Here is a 15,453-nt window from a genome sequence, read left to right on the forward strand (position 1 = left end):
TTTTTTTGGGGACAGAGAGAGACAGAGCATGAATGGGGGAGGGGCAGAGAGAGAGAGGGAGACACAGAATCGGAAACAGGCTCCAGGCTCTGAGCCATCAGCCCAGAGCCTGACGCGGGGCTCGAACTCACGGATCGCGAGATCGTGACCTGGCTGAAGTCGGACGCTTAACCGACTGCGCCACCCAGGCGCCCCGTAACTTACTAAATTTTTAAAAAAATTACTGAATTCTTACCAAATGCCAGGCAGTGTAGTTTCTCCATGTATTTTTATTGACACTTTCTGAGCACTTGCTGGTCTCCAGGGCTACAGAAACTTTGCCCTAAGTTCCCATCTAATGTCTTCCATCATCCACAGTGGTTCCTGAATGCTGGTGGGCCCCAAATTTCAAAATGGATTTACTTCTATCATAACCACTGGGGAATAATTTTTGCATCTAATGTGTTTCAGTCATCAAGCAATGTGAACACTGTTTCTATAACATGTTTGTGGTAGTGGTTGCTATTTTAATAATAATGGTAATGAGATTTTTAGGGACTGAATGTGTGGCCAGAAGGGCCAAAGAATAGAGCAGGAATGATAATGCCCAGTTTAGAGCTTGGGAATCTGAGGCCCTGAGAGGGAAGAATCTGTCTGTGATGGCACTGGACCAGGTGCAAGCTTCCTGGCTCTACCAGTCTCAGCCCCACAGTTTCATCCTAAAAGGAACTACTTTTACTTAAGGGACAAAATCTTTTAGGAGCTGCCCAGAAACATTTAGAAAACATGCTCAGAATTTAGAAGTAATAATGCAGGTTTCACAATGGTGCTGTAAGAAAGGGAAGTAATGTTAAAGTCACAAAATATTTTTGCCCTTTAATAAGATAAATTTCTAAAAAAATATTTTATTCCATATTTTGTTCATTTCAGTAATTCTGAAGAAAGCATGTCTTGCGCTAGATAGGAGAATTTAAAATGTAAAGCTATCTGGGTTGTGCCTGGTTCCCAAATGCCCAGGAATCACTGATCTCTGATGTTTGGTTGTTACATTAGGACAAATCTTGGGACAAGGAGGCGGAGTAGGCTCCTCCCACTACCAGTGACCCCTGCATGCCTTGGCTGCAACAAAGGCCTTTTAAGAATCTCAGTTTCCAAGTCCAATGGGCGGCTTTGTCTTGCCTTCCTTAGCCTGGAGGTTCTGTTTTCCAAAAGCAAAGGGTAATGAAACAGACTGAAGTAGAACAGGTTGTGAAGGGAAATCCTTGAGGCACAGAAAACTTCCTATCACTTTGGAATAGGGCATTTCTAGCACAGGCCTGGGTTCAAAAATTCCTAGGGCTGGTTGTTGAAACCTTTGAGGATAAATAGCCACAGCTGTCCATGTGGCCCTCTTAGTAAGCACCATGTTGGGTGCAAACCCTTAGGGGGAGACTAGGTTGGGTCAGGAACCCTCCTGACCACCCCTCTTTGCTCTAGGTCACCTTAAGAATCCCAACAATCCTTTTTAATTCTAGATTACTGCTTGTTTGACACACAGATAGGATTGCAATGAAGTGTTAAATCTCACATCTGTGGAAATGTTGGTAGTTCACACATAGGTAAGTAAGACTGGCCAGAAAGCTTTTAGAAAACAGTCTTGTCATTCCTGTCCTGTTATCCACTAACAGCTCTACTCTTAAGGGCAGGAAGCATGGTCCAGCCCTATCCTGGGAAAAGACACATAAAAGCTCAATCCCTGAGCTGTGCTTATGCAATACTATAGTGACCAGTAAGCTGAATGTATTTGCTTCACTCGTAGCCTTTAAAAAATCTTGAGGAATGCTTTGTTGAACCTAAGTTAATGCTTCAAAAAAGGGGGGGGGAAATGAGATATTAAAGTTTATTTCTAAGAAATGCAAAATATTGCAGTTTTGAATATTAAATCTATTGTAATTTACAAATCCCTCCATCGTCTCCATCCATTCAGAAAAACAAAGCCAAAGGAGGATCTCTTAGGAAGGAACTAAGGGATTCTTCTCACTGATCCTCGGAAGACACAAGGCTTCCCCTTGCCCTCTCTCAAAAGAGGAAGCCATAGCAGCAGTTTCTGTCAATTAACAAATGTTACTGCCACTCCTGCTTTAAAAGTGACAGGGAACAGGGCTTTTATTTAGGACTTTGATGATCACTCTTCATATAGAGTGTAAAACCCCTATAATGAATTAGATCTAGTTTCTTAAATAAAAACGGCTACATAAAATTACATACATATATATATATATATATGTATATGTGTGTGTATATATATATATATATATTATTTTTTTTTCTTCTAGTTAACAGTCATTTAGTCTTAAATGCATGGACCAAACCCGAGATCCAACCTCACCCTTATTTCCCACCACACATTCCCTCCTCCTCCACTGAAGCTCTGGGAAGCAGGGAGGCGAGTGCAGCAGCAGTCAGGAACCAAGGCACAGGCACAGCTGGGGTAAACGGAGTCATGTGGGATAGGCTGCCACTGACTAAGCAGGAGTCACGGAACCCTGCCTGCACCCTAGGCAGGGGGTTTCCCGATCACCCTCAAGTTCTCCCATCCCTTAGTTAGATCTTTTAAAGGCACATCCAGAAACGTTGCAACTGGAGGCTGTGGTAAGCTCCACACAGTTGCCAAACAGGGGTTAAGGGGCTGTAAGACTCAGTCACAGAGCGATGAGGCTATCCTTGCCTTCTCTCAGCAGGAGGGGGAGGCAAGGGAAGGGGGGAGGGGACTCCTGGAATCCAGCCTGCTTTTGTGGAGGTCCAGGGAGGGGCCAGCAACAGGAAAGACCTTGATGTCTGTCAGTACTGCACATACTTAACAGATCTTTGGTGCTTGAGTAGCAGCATCTTCCTATGTACAAAGGCTTCTGTAGCCAGCAGAGCTGAGAAAAGTATGCTCCTGCACACAGTTGCTGGCCTGACTCCTCTCCCAGTACTGACAATCTCCTGCACAAGGACACAAAGCATACACAGTAAGTCTAAACCGCAGTGAATGTGCTAACAGTTTAGAAAAGATTTCCTGCGACAGACCTGGGAAGGTTAACTTCCCTTCTCAGTTCTCTTGAGGATCATGAGAAACTCAGCCCAAGCCCTACCCAACAGTTTTGCCTCCTAGTTGTCCTCACAGGTGAGAAATTCCTACGTCTTCTCCCCAGATAGGAGGGGAGTACTGGAAGGGTCTCTGAGGGCAGAAGTTTGAGGACTTAGATGGATGCCCACCTTATAGGCCTCTGGGCTCCAGGACCAGCCAGTTCTCAGTGACCATCTGCACATCCTGGCCACTCAGAGGCTCCCGCAGCCTCACTTTCACCTCCAGCTTGCCTCCAGTGGGCTTCCTTCCATCCAGGACCTGTGAGGACCACAGAGGGAGACGGTAAGTGAGATGGGCCAGGGACTGGGAGCAGACCACTCCCTATGCTCACAGGAAAGAAAGGAGCGCAACTGTCCTTCAGTGTCAACACAAGAGTCTCCATGACAATGCTGCCCTCCTGCTTTTTGGTGGTTTTAGGTTAAGTCTTATAAAAACTAACATGGAAATCCAAAGAAGTGTCAATGCTCTAAAGAGACAAGAAACCCAGAGCTCTGCCCACTCAGTTTCCTCACAGTTCCTGGAAAAAGTGCTCTGGCTTCATGCTATAGCCTGAAACCACTAAGCCCAAACCCATACTTCACAGATGGCTCAGAAAGTAGTGAATGGTAAGGCTACGAAACCACCGTGTGGCAAGGTCAGGACTAGAACCCAGGCCAAGAGTTCCTTTCCACCCATCACACTGCTCCCTTCCTTCCAAGCAGGAGCCTGGGCTGCTAGAGTACAAAGCAGGACTACAGGCTCAAGAAGTCTGCCTGTAGTTGGGCAAACACAGAGCAGACCTGGCTTAAGAACATCCCCCCACCGGGCCCCCACAAAACAGGCAGGGAGTGAGGGCAGGCACACTGTAGAGGGAAAAGCCCTGGCCTACAAATGCATCAGCAAGGATCTGGGCTGAGGTCTGCCAGGGACACAATATTTGTGCTTACGGAACACCCTTGTCACTGGACCTTAGTTTCCTCACCTGTCATAGACAAGCTCTCGGAGTCCCTGCCTATGAAATTCACGTAAGTTCATACAAGTTTAAGGAGCTGTCTGGAGCCAATTCCTAAACACAGACTAGCTGCATTCTTGTGGGCCCCCAATCTGGAACTACCTTATCAGCTTTATGTCTAGAGCCTATTCCACTTCTTCATGATGGCTAGACAACTGCCCCACCCACAATTCTGCCCCCCAAAACCTAGGGATTTATGTATGCCAAGTTGACAGCAATGATCAGACCCCTCAAGAGCCACCATACCTGGGAGCTTAGGTGACTCAGAGTATTGTGGAAAGAGTATCACTGCTTCTTGTGATGCTATGAAATTTTCTCAGATCCTCTGAATCTCTTCATTTGTGAAACAGGAATAGCACCTAGTCTACAGCGCATTTGTGGATATTTTTTCATTAATGGGCACAAAAAACCTACAGTAGGGAGTGGATGTTCAGTGAATGTGGGGTATTTGCCAAGTTGTCTGGTTTGCCCATCCTACCTCCACAATCTCTCTGATCTCACACTCATTCTCCAGTCGCTCCAGCTTCAGGTGGGCTGTGCCAACCAGCTTGTCACTTCTGAAGAAGGATCTGGAGAACCAAGAATCAGCAGGGTATTGGACTGGGAAAAGCAGGGAAGGCAGGAATGAGCTGGCCGTGCCCAATGCAGGAAGACTGAATAGCAATAGGGGCAGCAACAGAAGCCCTTCCTTCCACCCAGCCCATCTTGGCAATGTACCTGACAAGGGCCTCACCCTTTGTGGAAGATTTCAAACTTGATTCCTTTGCTTTGGATCACCCTCCTGAAGCCCCGGTGGTTTCGGTTGATGTTTAGTTTGAAGAGCTGATCAAATTCTGCAATGGGAGAAGACAAGAAGTGGCGTGGGCTCCCAGGGATTTCCTGAGAAAGTGGAAACAGAGGTCCAGAGTTGGCCTCCCCTCTCTCTGCCAGCAATTCAAAGGGACTGCATCAGAGGATGGTAGAGCATCTAGGTCCTGGCCTTGAAAGTCCACTCGGACAATTTTTGTAGTCTTATTAGACACAGATTATACCAAAATGGGATTCAACTCCCATTTCTACCACCTCCTTGCTATGGGGCCCTAGGCAAGTCCCTCTACCTCTCTGAGCCTCAGTTTCCCCAACTACTTTTATCTCCCAAGTTGAGTAAACCAGCTAAGAGAACAGATCTGAAAGCACTCTGAAAAAAAAAAATGCTGCACACATATCAGAGAATGAGAGAGAAGAGAGAAAGCGGTCCTCACCTGGAGAGTTTGTGTTCTTCACCACAGCTGTTTTGCTTTTTTGAGCCTGGTCCTAAAGCAGTAAGATGGGAGAGGTAAGGATAGCTTGAAAAAACAGCTGTATAGGGCAAAGAACTCTAGGCTAAATGTTGAGGGAAGTGACTTCCCCCTGTGAAGAATGCATCCAAGGGTCTTCAAACCGCTCCCTGTAGCCAGACCTCCCAGGGAATGCAGAGAAATTGTGCACAGGGTCCTGGATGGAAGATGGGTGTCAGGGGATCCTACCTCTCCCTGAACCTCACCGAGTTAGGGTAGTGGAACTCAAACCGCACAAAAGCATCCAAGTCATCAGGAGTCACTCCTATGAAGGAGAAATGAGAGTCAGGGTCAGAAGAAGTACCACGGAGCCCAGTGCTTGATATGGAGGATGAGCCAATGCCTCTCTATATTGACCGGGGGTGAAGTGTCTGGGCAACAGTCTGAAGTAAAGGTGGCTCTTGGGTTACCTGAAGGGGCTGGGAGGTTCATTCCCCGGACAATGATCAGATGCATTTCTGTGCTGTTGAGTTCTGAGAAGATCCTACAGCCAAGAAACAAGGAGAAAGCACAAAGTGAAGCAGGTGGTAGGAAAAGGTCCTCTCTTCCAGTGCCTGTTTGCCTGCCCAGTGGAGAAGTGGTCAGGAGAGTAAGCCCAGGGAAGCAAAGATTGTCTGGGCTAACGGTGGCAGAGCTGGTATACAGACAGATCTCAGACCTATATGACCTCCAGTCCAGAGTTCCTTCCACAGCCACCACCCAGCTCTGAGCTTCTCACAGGCAGGTAGCTAAGCCCACTCCTCCCAACCCCAGCGCCTATGGCCAGGCCAAGCCTGGGAAGCCTCACTATAGGGGCCTAAGTCTCCAGTCCCTTGTCCTATCCCTGCATGGAGCCACTGTTTCCCTTAGGCTTTGGCACCTCACAGTCTGGAATGTCTTCAACTCAAAGTGGTGGCCGGGAGGGTCAAGGCCCTGAGCCTGGGCCAGCTGCAGGATCTCAAGCTGCTTCTTACGGTCCTGAGCGAGTTTCTCAAACCTGACAGGGATGGGTGGGCATGTCAGCACTGCAGGGCTCACTTTCTCCTTCCCACCCAATAAGCCCCAGCCCGAGGCCTTGCACTTACCGGGTGGTCTCGGCCACATTGCCCTGGTGCATGAACTGCTTGGAGAATAGCAGGCATTTCTAAAAATAAGGGCCCAGAGTGACTGCAGAGCCCACAGTGGAACATCTAGGTTGGCATTTGAAGCCTGACTTCTGAAAGTCCCAACCTTCTTCTGTAGCCTCACCCCTCCTTCTCCCAACACCTACCATATCCAAGGCCACTGTTCCCAAGTTCCATCAGACTCTTCTAAGTTTTTGTTGTTTCCTTTCCTGAGGATAGCCATTCCCCAAAATTCACTTAGCAAACTCCCTATTTTTCCTTCAAAACCTAATAGAAACATCACTTCACAAGCAGACTTAAAGGCAGCAGTTCAGATAGATATACACATACAAAAATATACATCTATATCCATCTCCCTTGAAACTTTCTTCCTCCCATCTATAAAGTACTTTACCCATTGTCACACAACCAGTAAGTGGAAGAGCTAGAATTTGAATCCAGGCCTATTTGATCTGGGCCCCATAACTTTACCCAAAGGATGCTGTGGGCACTGAAAGGGGAAGACAGACCAGCAGTCCACTGACCTCATGTTGCTCCAGAAGCATTTTTTGTAGCTGGGCATATACTTCCTCAGCCTTCTGGGAGAGTCGCAGGTCCTCATGGTGAATGAGGATGAAGTCACCCTCCTCATCCGTCAAGGGTGAAGGGACCTGCTCAGGTCACAAGGCCCCTCAGGGGCCCCAAGAGTCAGATTATTCCTCTACTGAGCCTAACAAATGCAGAAGCAAAACTAAATGTTTCTCCAGTTTCTACTAACCTCCAGTGATGGGAACTCATTGCCTCCCCATTCTATCCCAAGCTTTGCTCTGCTTTCCACTAGCCTTGCCATGCCTCGTCATCTCTGACCACAGGCAGCCCGCCTGGCCTTCCCTGGTCTCTCTTCGGGCAATGGGGTAGAGCAGCATAAGCAACAAGCTCTTTCTGTCTGCATCCTATCTGCATCGCATCCCCTCCAAGCAGCTGCTTCATTCACCGCCCTGCCTGTCAAGCCTGCCAATGCCTCCTCTGCCTGAGAAGTCCAGCTGCTTAAACAAGTGAAACTCACCTTGGAGAAGTCCACAGGTCGGCCAGCTCGTCGTACCTGGGTGATCTGAGCTTCAAGGCATTTGGCTACCCGCAGATGGGCTTTGGCCTGCTCCAGGTCCTGGCTGCGCTTGGCCTGCAGGGCTGCCCGTTGGTATTGCAGTTTCCGTGCCTCTAGCAATGCCAGCTGCTCGCGCACTGAAGGGCAAGGGATAATGGTTAGAATCATGCCTGTCCCTCACTACAGTCTTCACTCTTCCATCCCTCTTCTCCCCAACTCACCAGAGGGACTCAATGATTCCTTAGAACTCGAGGCCTTGGTCTCTGGCAGGGCACGGAATGAAGGGACCACAGGCTGCGCTGGCTTCTTGGCCACTGGGGCCTGGGCTGGGAGCTTATCCTGCAGGTTCCCGGGAAGCTGTCACACAGAATCTGTTCTCCACCCAGGCTCTCCTCCTAAGGCTGCACTAACTTACAGGGTTATGTGGACTGAACCAGGGCTCTGGAGTTAGACCTGGTTTGAATCTAGCTCTGCTAACCCCTAGCTGGGTACCCTTGGCTAAGTTTTTTCTCTGTAAAGCAGAAGAAAGCATACCTACCTCCCCGGGCTTGTTAGTATGGATAACAACAGGGTCTGGGTTTACTCCTCATCTGGGGTTTCCCCCCACCAGCCCCTGGAAGTCCCAGGCCCTGAGCCAAACCTCATCCTCATCCTCATTTTCCTCTGCTGGGGCTGTATCCTCCGAGGAAGCCAGTTTCTGGGCAGCTGCTAAAGTAGCTGCCACTACATCCCCATCAGTGCCCACAATGGGCTCCAGGCCAGGAATGGGGGGGAATCCTGTGGAAGAAAAGAGAGCTGGGAGAGGATAGGTAGCCTTGGGGAAGCACAGGCTGCTGTGGGCCTTGGCTGGGTCTTCCTGGCCATGGCTGGGAGAGGTGGCTCCCACAGAGTAGAGGCAGATACAGGAGAAATCATTTCCCCTTCCCCCTTTCTTGCTCAGAGACCTCCTCTAAAAGCCCCTAGGCCAAGCCCCACTCACCTGGAGGAACAGGTAACTCAGCAAAGTCAACTCTCCGTCCTGCCCGGTGTGCTCGAATGGCATCTTGATATTGCTGCAAGGGAAGGAAGGGAGAACTTACAGTGGGCTGCAGTCTACAGGCCCCACACAGGGAGAGGAAGACTGAAAGCAGTCTTAGAAGGAAAAAGACCCCAGAGGCAGTAGGAAGTCCAGAAAGAGAGACAGATAGATGGAGACTCAAAGACCAGGACTAACTGCAGCAACAGAAGGCTGACATGGGGCAGGGGTTGTGCAGCTGTGGGCCCACCTTGGCAATGCGCTCATGCATCCGGGCCTTGCGCTCATCCCCACTGCCCCGGGCCTGGATGCCTGCCTCACGGTACTTGTTCAGTCTCTGCTGCAGGGCATCCAGCACTGTCTGTGGCTCAGCAGGGACCACTTGAAAGTATACAGGAGATGGTGTCAGTTCTGCTGCCTCTCTCCAGGTCCCCCACTCCACAGTCCCACCATCCCATCCTACCTGGGGCTGCTGGAGTGTCGGGGGCCATCACTGGCTGCACTCGCTCCACTGCTGGGGGTACAACTGAGGGTTCTGTGAGGGCCTTGGAAGCCTGTGAGAGGGGCTTCAGGTCTGGGGACCCAGAGTAGAGGTGTAGATGGGGGTCCCTGGGCAGCCCCAGCCCTGAAATTTCCCCCCAACCTCACCCTGAGCAGGCCTCACCCCACTGGCTCCATACTGACCCTCAGGTGCCGGGGGTATGGCACTCAGGTCCACAGGCTGCCCCTTCTCCAGGGCCTCCAGAACTGCACCAAATCTCTATAATAGGAAAAGCAGATGTGGGCATAAAACCAGGGTAAACTCTGGGCTGAAACCTCCACCCCTCCCTCCCTGCCCCCGACCAGACTTACTCCAGGTCACTGTGGCCCCCTATGTGAAACAAAGGCTTGAATACAGGGCCTCTGATTCAGACATCATACCTTCCCAATCCTCATGAGCTCTCGGGCACGGTCTAAGTCTCCAGCCCGCTTGGCATTCAGGGCAGCCAATTTATACTCTCTCTGTCGGGCTGACAACAGGGCCTGTGGATCTGGGTCTGAATCAGATGGGGCAGAAATGCCAGGACTGCCCAAGAGGCTTGTCTCAGGTTGGCAGGGGTTGTCTATTAAGAAACAAAAAGCCCGAAGAGGGGGCATGAGGGTCAAAGAAGGTACATACCATGGGTTCCCAGTGCCTACTGCCTACAGATCTGGTTGGCCTGAGAACCTTTCAGAGAAGGTGCATCTGATGACAATGGACAGTGTGGCAGGATGGGGAGGTGGGCCATGGGCTCTGACTCGAAACTAGGACAGAACCTAAAGGTCTCCAGATACCTGGCTCCATCATGAAGGGAGCTGGGGCATCTGCCTCAGGGTTCCTGTCAGCTGTTTCCTGGGCGGCCAGCTGTTTCTTGCCCAAAGCCACTGGAGGTGGAATCTCATCCTCACTGATCTTCCTGCCTTTCCTCACAGCAGCCAGTTGGGACTCCAGAGTCTGAGAGAGAGAACCCAGAAATCCAGCCAGCCATCTTAGCCTGAACCCTGCGTGAAGACAGGCCAGGAATCCTTCACCTCCACAAGCCAGAGGGGAAGCACCTCCCCTCTTGTTTCACCCACTGTCCTCTGCCCCACTCCACGCAGCCCTGCTCTCTGGCAAGGCCCAACCCACCTTTAGGCCACGTTCACAGCGCCTGGCTTTGGCTGCTTCACCTGCCTCCTTGGCACTGGCTGCAGCCTCCCGGTAGTTGTGGATCCGATCCTCCAGCAGAGCCTGCAGTCCCTGAGGCCCTCCAGCCTGTAGATACTTCAGTTCAGGGCATGGCCACTCCAGGGCCAGCTAGGCCCCTGCTGCTCCCTCCCTGCAAGGAAGCTGCCCCAGAAAATGGAGCTCTTGGATTCAAGGAGAAGGAAGAGCCTAAGAGCCTCAAGCTACGAGGCAAAGACTCACTGGAGAGGCCAGAGGCCGTGTCAGAGGCAAACACAGAGGCCTGGACAGTCTGTGGAAGCCAGGAAATGACTGTAGGGGGTGGTTTGGGAGAACAGAGAGGCCTTTGAGGCTGGCCAGCCACCAAGCAGTTTCTCAGGCTTTGTCTCTGCTTGGGGCAGCTGCTGGAGGGCCCTGGGAGGGGTTATTGCAGCCTTCCTATGCAAACCACGCTACATGCATGTTATACACAGACATGTAGGGGCATCAAAGGCACACAAGATCCCTCCAGAACCTACCTGAGCTGCTGGGACTGAAGCTGTTAGTAGAGCTGTCTGTCCTGGAGGTTCAATGTTTTCCTGTCCCTTCTCTTCCTCAGAGCCACCTGGGCTGGCTGTCTTATCACCATCCAGTGGCCCAGCCTCCTCACCTTCACCCAGGACCTCCTGCAGTTCAGTCTGGGGAGACACAAGTCTCAGGAGCTTGGAAGCCTCATGGCCATATACATGATAGGATATAAGAATAAAGGGCCTTTTCCCCACAGCGGTATTTCCCAATATCAGTCACTGTGCCTAAAAGTCTTTTTTACCATTAATCTGACCAAGGAGAGCCTTAAAAACAGTAAACACTACAAATCTAAAAATCCCCAAATGCATAGTTCATTCCACACACCAAAGGGGATTAGTCTCACAGTGTAGTTGGGAAAATGGGCCCAAAAAGAGCAAGGCACTCACTCAACCTCAGAACACACGAGACAAACCCCAGGCCTCCTCCACAGGTTTGACCACAGAGCCCTCAGACACAAGCCTGGCAGACGCACCAGCAAGTCTGCATCGTCCTCCAGCCCTTCTTCCTCCTCCTCCTCCTCCTCCTCCACATCCCGCATACAGTCTGCAGCCAACTTCTCGATGTGGGCCATAGGCAGGGGAGCTGAGGGAAGAGGGTTACAGAGGCTCAGGGCAACTCAGAAAAAGTCCATGAGGAGTGTCTTCAATTCACTGTGACAGCAGGACACACCCAGGTAGAAATCTTCCTTCCCTTCCACAGCCAAAGTCCCACCTGGAAAATTCCTGCTCCTCCTTTGTGACCCAGCTCAAAAGACCCTCAGCTGGGAAAGCTTCCTGGCTCCTCCAACAAGCAATAAGTTGTTCCCTTCTTGGCATTTTTGTGTTGTAGTTATTCATAGACATTCCCCAACCACACCTTTCACATATGTAAGATTTTTAACATCCACTGAAGCTTCACAACAATTATGCAAGATAAATAATATAATCTCCATTTTAAAGAGTAAACTGATAATAAAACCAAAGATAATCTTCCTAACAGTGCAGTCCTAGTAAGGGGCAGAGCGATGACTCAAACCCAGGCTCATCTAATCATCTACTTACACATTTGACACAATTTCTGTGAATTTATTATGTGCCCAATGCAGTCCATGCTGAGCCCCTCCTCTATACTGGGCCCTGGCTACATCTAAGACAGAGACCTGAGTCAGAGAATCAGACTGCTGATTGTCCACAATGGGGAGGGGGGCAGTCAGAGGAGTGAGCTTCCCTTCACACAGGGGAAGATGGCCTCTTGGTGGGAATGCTGCACAAGAATGGATATCAGAAGGACCAGGATATCTAATGGGCTCCTGCCAGTTGTGAGGAGAGAACCTCTCTACCTGCCTGAACCCATCTGGTCCCAGCACTGAGCCAGCCCAATGACACAAACTCACCCTGCCCCTTGGGTGCTGGCTTCTTGTCAGTGACCCCTGCTTCCCCTGTGAGGGCCAGTAGTTCAGCCTCCAGGTCCCCATCATCTTCAGTTTCCTCCATCCCCAGCAGCATGTCCTCTGGGCTGAATTCCACAAAGAGCCCCAGCTGAGAGCAGAGAAGGGTTCTTAGGAACCATACAATGAGGCCCAACCCCAGGGCCAGTCTCAGGCAGTCAGTGACTCCTTCACTATGTGTGAAGCCCAATGTGCAAATAGGGAAACTGAGGCCTGAAACATTAGCCTTTGGAAGAATTATCTCCCTGGTGACTATAAAGAACCCAGTAAGACTACACTGCCATTATTATTACTCACAACATAATAGCACTAGATGCCAGGCACTGTACTTAGCACTCTATATAATTATTTTCATTAATTCTCATAATCCTGAGAAGTAGGTCCTATTTTATTTTAATTGCGGTAAAACATATCTAACATACAAATGATCATCTTAACCATTTTCTTTAAAGCTTTACACCCAACATGGGGCTTGAACTCAGGATCCCGAGATCAAGAGCTACCTGCTCCACTGACTGAGCCAGCCAGGTGCCCCTCACCTTAACCATTTTCAAGCGTACAGTTGAGTGGCATGAAGCCCATTCACACTGTTGGGCTACCATCACCATCATCCATCTACAGAACTCTTTTCATCTTATTAAACAACTCCCCTCTTCCCCCTCCCCCTGTCCATTACCATTCTACTTTCTGTCTCTATGAATTTGACTACTCTAGGAAAAGGTAGTCCTATTTTTATCTCCAAGTTCAGATGAAACTGAGACAGCCTTGTAAGTGGCAGACCTAGAATTTAAAAATAAAGGTCTTATGACTTCAGTGTATGCTCTTTATCCCACAACCTCCCATACTCGCCTCTTTTAAGACATTAAGAATGGACTAAGAAGTTTCAGGACTTGGACCCAGAAGAAATAAAGGGAGATTAGAGAATAGACTTCTGTCTCCCACCTGGGCCACAGCCCTGTGTCCCTAAGCAGCAAAACTCTCCAGGCACAGTCCTCAAGCCCTGGTATCCTTGGCTAGCAAGCAAAATCATGGCAGTAAATGAGAAACCCATAACAGTGCTGACACCCCATCAGAACACCCTAAATTTGGTGGTTCCTGAATCCTCCCGATCACTCATAGGGAGATGGCCATGGCAGGAGGATGCCTGGGTTGAAACACAAAAGAGTTCAGGCCTCATCTCCCACAGGTGGGTGGCAGGGGCTAGTCACAGGGTCTCTGCCAACTGTAGGAGGAACTGCTCAAAGTCTCTGCACTAATGGGGAAGTGCAAATGACCCCGTTTGCCCAAGCTGTCTAGAGACCACCCCCCACCCCCACCCCCAACCTCAGTGGTGAAGTGAAGTGAAGAGAAGTGAAGGAGGCTGTGTGTGTCCATACCTGCTTTGCAGCTGCCACACCCTGACCACTGGCCTGAGGGCCTTTCCGAGGTCTTGGCCCTGGCATCTCGACAGCCTAGACACCTGTCTGGCGGGGAGAGGAAGAGACTCAGACTGGAGCAGCCTATAAGCCCCACCTCCAATACTGCAACCTTGTGGTAAGGTGTGGTTATAGTAAACTCCCAGAGAGAAAAGGCAATGTTTAACACCAAAGGATGAAATACTAACTCTGGAATCATAGCAATGAAGCAAGCAATATGGGAGATGGAAGGGATGGGACCCACCTGTTAATGGGTTTAAGCGGGGAGTGTGGACACACAGTAAAACTTACTGAACTGACTGACCAATTTGGATTAAACCCAAGAGGTTGAGTGAGGGGGAGTGGCATAGGAAAGTAGATTCAGGAACAGGGCTGGTACAGGCCGGGTGGGATTCCAAAAGGCTCTAAAACTGTGCCAAACATGGTAGCCATCTATGGCTTTTAACTTTAAATTAATTAAATAAAATTTAAAGTCCAGTTCCTCAGCTGGTGGCTACCACTGGCCAGCACAAACACTGAACATTTTCATCACCACACAAAGTCCTAATAGACATTATGCTCTAGAGAAATCTGACTCAGCATTCTGATTCAGAGATCTCACAACCTCTCACAGGAGTATGTGAAAATCTGTGCCGGGCACTGGGAGAGCAGGAATGAATCTGACATGTCTCAACCCTCAAAGAACATTTACATGGTGGGGACAGCCTCTTCAGTGGACAGAAACCGTACAGGGTAGCTCCAGGGAACCGGGATCCCCAGGAGTGGCCAATTATCCAGCACAGACAGAAAAGGCATCTTAGAGAAAGTGATGCTTGTGCTGCGTCATGAAAAAGTTGGAGGTAAGGAAGGGGTATGGAATTCCAAAAAGAGGGAACAACCTGACAGTGGTTCTAAGGTGAGAAACAGTGTGGTCTCCACAAGAAAGCTAAAGACCTGGGATTACTGGGGCATAAAGTGTGAGACAAGAAATGGTACAAGCGAAGCTTGTAATCTCTACAGGGGGCAAAACAGAAAAACCTGTAAGCCTAAAGGGCGTCTGGCATTATCCTGAGGGCAGTGGACGTGAAGGGACCAGGTCAACGACTCAGAAACTCCCGCTGGCGAAAGAGGGGAAGGGGTAGGAGGAGAATGGAGGCTGGAAGCCTTCTCGGTACAGAACATCTCGCAACGTTCCCGCAAAAGAGGTGAGCAAAGGGAGCACGGGAGGCAGAGAAGCGGATGGATTCCACCGTCAGAGAGTAAAACCAACAGGGCTCCGAGGTTAACTGGATGTAGGCGCACGGGATGGGGCGCTCAGGGTAACTCCAAGCGTCAGAGTTCACTGACTTAGGTGAATGGCGGGCCGTCACCTGAGCGGGGGGCACGGAGCGAGCGAACTTGGGGAAGAGACGAGGTCAGTCAGACATGCCGAGTCTGCGGCTCCGGGGCAACGGGTAGGGCCGTCGGTGTTGGGCCCAGATTCTGGAGAGAAGCGGATAGCGGAAGCCGCAGGGGAGGCGAAGCCGAGGGACCCCACTCCGGCGCGGCAGGACGCGCAGCCCTGCCCGGCCCCAGGCCTCCATCTCCCCCGCCGCCCGGTATCTCCCCTCGCCGAGGGGCAGGTACGCTGCATACCTCGCGGCGGATCCAAAACCTGCCCGGGCCTTATCCACCCGGCTTCACCTAGGGCTCCCGCGGCCCCCGGGCGGCCGCAGTGGCAGCGGGTACAGCTGCTGCCGTGACAGGAAGCGACTCTGCGGGAGACTGCTCGCGCCCTCACAC

The 15,453-nt window shown here is 50.5% G+C and overlaps 1 protein-coding gene across 4 annotated transcripts; it reads right to left on the reverse strand.

The window, feature by feature from the left end:
• Positions 1–249: 249 nt before the first annotated feature.
• CC2D1B (coiled-coil and C2 domain containing 1B) lies at positions 250–15,449 on the reverse strand. 4 transcript variants are annotated; one of them, XM_045035835.1, is made up of 25 exons: positions 15,307–15,449; positions 13,654–13,740; positions 12,224–12,368; positions 11,324–11,433; positions 10,803–10,961; positions 10,249–10,374; positions 9,915–10,074; positions 9,522–9,703; positions 9,285–9,360; positions 9,064–9,174; positions 8,851–8,981; positions 8,565–8,637; positions 8,226–8,380; positions 7,807–7,924; positions 7,547–7,722; positions 7,026–7,151; positions 6,463–6,521; positions 6,258–6,374; positions 5,809–5,882; positions 5,605–5,663; positions 5,324–5,375; positions 4,816–4,915; positions 4,561–4,651; positions 3,220–3,349; positions 250–2,946 (listed from the first exon to the last, which is right to left on the reverse strand). In XM_045035835.1, the coding sequence occupies exons 2-24, from the start codon at positions 13,717–13,719 to the stop codon at positions 3,221–3,223; spliced, it is 2,595 nt and encodes an 864-aa protein (XP_044891770.1). In that variant the 5' UTR covers positions 13,720–13,740; positions 15,307–15,449; the 3' UTR covers positions 250–2,946; position 3,220. The 4 variants fall into 4 exon arrangements, with proteins under 4 accessions (XP_044891770.1, XP_044891768.1, XP_006934803.2 ...); XM_045035833.1 differs by having other exon boundaries at positions 7,807–7,942; XM_006934741.5 differs by having other exon boundaries at positions 7,807–7,942; positions 8,226–8,362; positions 15,307–15,448.
• Between the last annotated feature and the right edge of the window lie 4 nt (positions 15,450–15,453).

The sequence above is a fragment of the Felis catus genome, chromosome C1 (assembly GCF_018350175.1).
Source record: "Felis catus isolate Fca126 chromosome C1, F.catus_Fca126_mat1.0, whole genome shotgun sequence".
In the NCBI taxonomy this organism is placed as follows: domain Eukaryota; kingdom Metazoa; phylum Chordata; class Mammalia; order Carnivora; family Felidae; genus Felis; species Felis catus.

What these genes read in the sequence shown, in the direction of transcription:
- CC2D1B (XM_045035833.1), bottom strand. Translation starts at nt 13,719, where the DNA reads ATGCCAGGGCCAAGACCTCGGAAAGGCCCTCAGGCCAGTGGTCAGGGT. An exon ending in TCCCTTCATGATGGAGCCAG is followed by an intron (nt 9,704 to 9,914) that starts GTATCTGGAGAC and finishes GTTTCTTAATAG; the next exon opens with ACAACCCCTGCCAACCTGAG. An exon ending in CGACACTCCAGCAGCCCCAG is followed by an intron (nt 8,982 to 9,063) that starts GTAGGATGGGAT and finishes TATACTTTCAAG; the next exon opens with TGGTCCCTGCTGAGCCACAG.